This window comes from Ictalurus furcatus, chromosome 13 (assembly GCF_023375685.1).
Source record: "Ictalurus furcatus strain D&B chromosome 13, Billie_1.0, whole genome shotgun sequence".
NCBI classification, from domain to species: domain Eukaryota; kingdom Metazoa; phylum Chordata; class Actinopteri; order Siluriformes; family Ictaluridae; genus Ictalurus; species Ictalurus furcatus.
The window spans coordinates 25,280,585-25,286,791 of NC_071267.1; the positions used below are offsets into that span (position 1 = coordinate 25,280,585).

Genomic DNA, 6,207 nt, shown 5'->3' on the forward strand with positions numbered 1-6,207 from the left:
AGGCGTTGACTCGGCCTCCGAGTTCTCCAGATCTCAATCTGATCGAGAATCTGTGGGATGTGCTGGACAAACAAGTCCGATCCATGCCAGCCCCACCTCGCAATTTACAAGACTTAAAGGATCTGCTGGTAACATGCTAGTGCCAGATACCACAGCACACCTTCAGAGGTCTTGTAGAGTCCATGCCTCGACGGGGCATAAGCGGGACCTCCATGATATTAGGCATGTGGTTTTAATGTTATTGCTGATCGGTGTATAAAACAGAGGTTCTATCAACACCTGGCAGGAATTTGACCTGGCAGGAACTGGGCTGGAAGATTTCAGGGACAGACAGCTGTTAAGGATAATATTTTATAGCAAATACTAGTATGTCAAATAGTCACCACGTGACTTTGTGGTAAAGTCTCGGCATGTGTGTGCACGTACACAAGAAGGTATGTACAGTAGGTGTTAAACACTGCCCATGGTGGTTATACAGTGTTCATAGTACCAATGTTACATACATAAATAGTGTTATTAATTCCTTAGTTTTGCATGCACATTAATTAATGTCCTGCTTCTTTTGACTCTTTTGGTACTCTCAGTAAACACTTAATCTGTCTCTGATGTACATTTATTACAGAAATGTAATTTATTTATCTATTTTTTTTGGAAAAAAACATATAACGTATTTCTTTCTTTCGGTAGCCATATTGTGTTGATCATCGTTTATGAATTACTGTAGAAGCAGAACCTGTTATTACAACAAATACTAATAATACTATTACTTGCGAAAATGTAAATGCATAGATTACGCCATGACTTCCACAATATTTCGTTTTCAATAACTGCCTTTAATCCAGTTTAAATAATTCAGGCTTGTAAGTCATCCCATCTGGTTTGAGTCATGTGGACAATTACATACACTTAAAAAAAAATAAAATAAAAATTATCCTGTTCTTTTTTTTTGTATAAACTTTTATTTTTAATCTGTTTCAAGTGCTTGTACACTTTCACGTTCTATTTGTTTCTTTCTCACTACAGAAACCAGCCCAAGAATAAACAAAGTAAGCTTGTACAACATATCTGTTGTACGGACAGTTTGTAGAAAAGTTTGTTGCATTGTGTTGCGATCAGGGCAAGAATTTTTTTTTTTTTCAATTTTTTTTTTTAAAGTAAACAATGTCTTTCTTGCACATAACATCACACCTCAAAACTGTTAAACTGTTAACTATAGTTGTGGTGGAGAAAAGGAAGTAGCCGTGTATAAATGGTGCTGAGATTAAGCTCTGATGCATTTTGTCTCACAAGTGCAGCTTACTTCAGCCATATAGGAAAATAAACAACTATTACCTGTCCTCAAGCAGATTGAAGGAACGTCAGCGGCGATCGTTCGAAAATCTCCTCGTTACGCACGATAGCGTATAGGAAAAGTAAACTTTTGTCTTTTTCTTACTGTTAAAGAAGCCTTGAAACCATCAGAGCTGTGAGTATTATGATCACACCGGAAACGTTACGTTACTTCTATCTCATTCCGTTTGCTCAGATAGAATTGTAGCATTAGCTAATCTTCAGGCATTGTACGTGGTACTTAAGCCACGATACTGCATTATTCGTAATGTTATGAGAACATTATTCACGATGCTACCGGAATTATTCATGCTAGAAAATGAATGATCAAATCTCATGTGAGGTTGTTTGTGAAGCTTTCAATATTCTTCACGTTGATATTTATGAATTGTGTTATTTCACCGGATCGGCAAAGAACAGAAAAAAAAGGCACAGACTTACGTTTCTCTTCAGGCTGTATTCATAGTTGAGTCACGGGGGCATTGCGAAGAGTTAACACCAATATTTCACTATTATAATAAATTATATATACATACTTATATAATAATTATATATATATATATATATATATATATATATATATATATATATATATATATATAAAATAATAATAACTATTATAAAGGGAGCCTAAATCTGGAATGTGATGTTGAAAAAGCACTCGAGAGTGATGGTCAGGTGTCCGTAAACTTTTGGACTTTTGGACATGTAGTGCTTATTAAAAAAAAAAAAAAAAATCAAACTTACAAAAAATCTAACAAAAAATACAGTCAAGTTTCTTTACATGTGAACATTTGAAGTTGCAAAAAATATTTTCCAAAACCAATTCTTTTCCTTTTGTTGCCGGATAAGATTCAAATTCATCCTGAGCCGATACGTATATCTCTCATCGACCATTTTTGCTGGTAATGCACTACTAACACTGGTCCTGGGTATCAGATCAGTGCCTTCTTTACTACTACATTGAATTGAAACTGTTTTGGTGGAATAAATGAAAGTTTATTTGCCAGTACCGAAGTCGTGGCCACCTTTTATACAGTAGCTTGAATCCATGACTTCATATGCTGTCGGAATATTCATGCAAATGCAATGGGTGATAAAGACTATTCTCTTAAAGAATTTGCTTAAATGTGACACAGGATAAAGCTATATCCGTGCCACAATGTCAGTGACTCCAGAATTACTACAAGATTGGAGCGTAATATGATCAATAGCCGTCACACTGACAAATTCAGCTGATTTCACTCTCATTTTTACAAAGATATTGATTTTTTATTGAACTTTCCTTATTAACATCACATGTTATTAAAAAACAACCACCACATCACTTCGGCAGCTCTATCCTAACCTCCATCCTTACCTCCCCGAGCTAGAAATACATAAACGAATACACACATGTAGAATTTGTACATAATCCGTATATGCATGCTTTTCGTTTCAGATTAACAATGAACAAAGCGGTGACGTTTTCCACATTCGCCAAAAATGCTGCCACTGCAGTCATCATCATGTCACTTGTTTGCGACACACTGGTGGGTACCTTCCATTTGAAGTTATGCACTGAGTAGACATTTTCTTATCAGTAGTTTTGTGAGAAATTTGTTTTTAAAATATATATTTTTACTTGTATAATTGACATTTTTTATAGAGCCTGAACTGGACATCAGATTCTGTCTTTCGACTGGACATGGCAACGGATTCTGTTGATGACCAATATATAGACTGTGAAAACGATATGTACAACCTGATTATAACTACGATTCTACCAAATGAGCTAAACTCGAATGAACGGTTTAGTACATTTTGGAAAAATTACAACACTACTGATTATTATAAAGAAGCATACAGGTCTACACAGATAAAAACCTTTATGCCGAGTTCAACAATGAAGTGAGATCAGGCAGAAAGCGTTACAAGAATAACTTCAACTATAAGGCTTTTCATTTCTTGCTAACACGCGGCATACAAATTCGTAAAGTAAGTAAATGTACTGATGTTTTCCGCAGAACCCGCGATCATTATGTTACAAACGTTCTTGACCGTCAAATGAGATTTGGCCAGTTTGCATCGAGTTCGTTAACAAAAGACCTGACAGAATTTGGCAATGTCTCCTGTTTTAAGATTAAGACATGCTTTGGTGCAGACGTATCCGGTATTTCTGTGTTTAAACATGAGAAAGAGGTTCTAATCCCACCTTATGAAAAATTCAAAATCACAAATATTGAAAAAAATAGGAATGAGATGAACTGTGAGGTCCTTTACACTTTAGAGAGCAGTGGGAGATGCAGTGAAATGAACTGCAAGCTGCTTAACAGAAAAAAGAAAATGTGCTGTATATGTTAACACATGTACTGTATTTCTGTCAGTGAGATTCATTTTTGTTTTGTTATTCCGTTGTAAAATTGATAAAAAAAAAAAAAAACTACATCATTGTAATTTTAACAATTCTTGAGATTTGGTCTGAATGGTATCTAGCAAATGCTTTTTAGCATAGCACCAAAAACATCTTCATGTCCAAAAAAGTGATGACCTAATGCTCCCGGGTCCTGCACATTGCTAAATTCTTCCAGCGGAAATTTAACACACTTTTTTTTTTGCAATGTTATTAGGAGAACTTTGCCATTTACACAGCTAGTACGTAGTACATATATACTCATGTAATATACCGTTGAAGCTATGAATCGTTTGATATAATGAGCACGTAAAAGTGCACAAAGGTTTCAATTATGAATATACATATGAAAACACATATAAATATACATATAAATATACATTTTGTAGATTGCTGGATATGTGATATGAAAATTATTAGAAAAATCAAGAGTAGCAGCCTTTTTATCCTAATTATGTATATATGGTTACCAAGGGCCCTTTGGAGTCTTCAAAATGTTTTGGTTAAAAACAAACAAACAAACAAACAAAAAAAAACATACCTTTTAAAAAAACGTGTAAAATATTAATTTTCTTTGATATTGTTATTGTTATTATTTGAACTTGGACTAGGGAAGGCTTCATTCATGCTGTGGCCCACTTGTGTTCTCCAGCTAATAGCTCGCAGCTACTATCTGGAAAACACGGGCATGCGATACTGATTTTCACCCTTGTCCCTTGAATTTCTCCATATTCTCAGAATCTTTTGATGACATTATGTGCTGTAGATGATGAGATATTCACAGTCTTCGCCAATTTTACGTTGAGGAACATTATTCTGAAATTGTTCCACAAATTGTAGACACAGTTTTTCGCAGATTGGTGAACTTCTGCCCATCTTTACTTCTGAAAGACTCGGCGTCTCTACGATACTATTTTTTTTTTATCCCCAATCATCTTACTGACCTGTTCCCAATTAAGTTCCAGCTGTTTCTTTTTACTAACACTTACTTTTCCAGCCTTTTTTCTGCACCCTTCCCAACTTTTTTGAAACGTGTTGCGGCCAACAAATTCATAATAACCTAATTTTTTCCCTTAAAATGGTACATTTACTCAGTTTAACATTTCATATGTTTTCTATGTTCTATTGTGACTAACATTTTTTAAGAGATATTATGAGTTTTTATGAGATCTGCAAATAATTGCGTTCTGTTTTTAATTACATTTATTTACATTTATATATTTACATTTACATATATATACACACATACACACACAATAACACATTGCTTTTCTGCTTTTTTTTTTTTTTTTTTACATTTTATTTGTGTATTTGTTTATTTTATTTGTTTTAATTTGTATTTATCTGCACACAAGACTGTGCCTCTAAGTCAATTTCAACATAGTCATCCTCATTTGGATGTCATGGTCCTCATTTGTTTTCCTCCTGAACCCACAGTTATTATTTAATTACAGTAGTTTAGTTCCAAATTTCCAAATTTTGTTTAATCCTATGACATAATTGGCCATTTTGCATGTTGCATGTACCAAACTGAGCTTGTCTGGGTGTGCACGCTGCCACTAAAACAAACTCGCTGTCTCTAATGTGTAATAGTTCATACTGTGAGGAGAACACGTGGCAGCATCACACACAGTTTCATGTCAAATCGGTAATACACTTACGCTAGGATGCTACACAATTATAGGATGGGGACAGGAGTCAAACAAAAGGTGCAAAAAGATACCGTGTGTGAGAATTCCTGTTTAAGATCATATATAATGTAAAGGGTTTGGATGTTTGCTCACTGATTCATCTATCTATCTATCTATCTATCTATATAATAGATGGATGGATGAATTTTATGATTAATAAACCAAAGTTTATGTTTCATAACTTGTATGTGTGTGATAATTCCTGTTTAACATTATAATGTAAAGGGTCTAGATGCTTGCTGATTGATTAATAGATGGATGGATGGATGGATGGACAAATGTGATTTGTTTGTTTTTCTCAATAGTTTTTATGTTTTTAATAAAGGAATGATAAAAAATCTTTCAAGTCTGGAGTCCTGTTTTTCATACAAATTACACTATGCAAGAATTGCATAACAATTACATACAGGTTAAGCACTTATTTTATGACAAAAATCTCTCTCCTTCCTCCTCCTGAAAGAAAGTATTTTGTATGTGGGTGATTAATGAAAAGTAGCAGTAGTAGTAGTAGTAGTAGTAGTTATAGTGGTAGTAATATTAGTGATCGTAGTAGTGGTGGTAGTAGTGGTGGTGGTGGTAGTAGTAGTAGCAGTGATAGTAGTAGTGGTAGTCATAGTAGTGGTTGTGGTAGTAGTGGCAGTGGTAGTAGAAGTAGTAGTAGTAGTGGTGGTAGTGGTAGTAGTAATTGTAGTAGTAGCACTAGTAATAGTAGTGGTAGCTGTAGTAGTAGTAGTAGTAGTAGTAGTTGTAGTATTGGTAATGGCAGTAATAGTGGTGGTAGTAATAGTAATGATA

The 6,207-nt window shown here is 34.4% G+C and overlaps 1 protein-coding gene across 1 annotated transcript; it reads left to right on the plus strand.

Annotated features, from left to right (window-relative positions):
- Positions 1-939: 939 nt before the first annotated feature.
- LOC128617501 (ecto-ADP-ribosyltransferase 5-like) lies at positions 940-3,767 on the plus strand. The gene is given in 4 exon segments (XM_053640635.1): positions 940-1,465; positions 2,771-2,861; positions 2,978-3,164; positions 3,167-3,767. Coding segments are annotated over 3 exon segments (777 nt in total). The 5' UTR covers positions 940-1,465; positions 2,771-2,777; the 3' UTR covers positions 3,673-3,767.
- Positions 3,768-6,207: the final 2,440 nt, after the last annotated feature.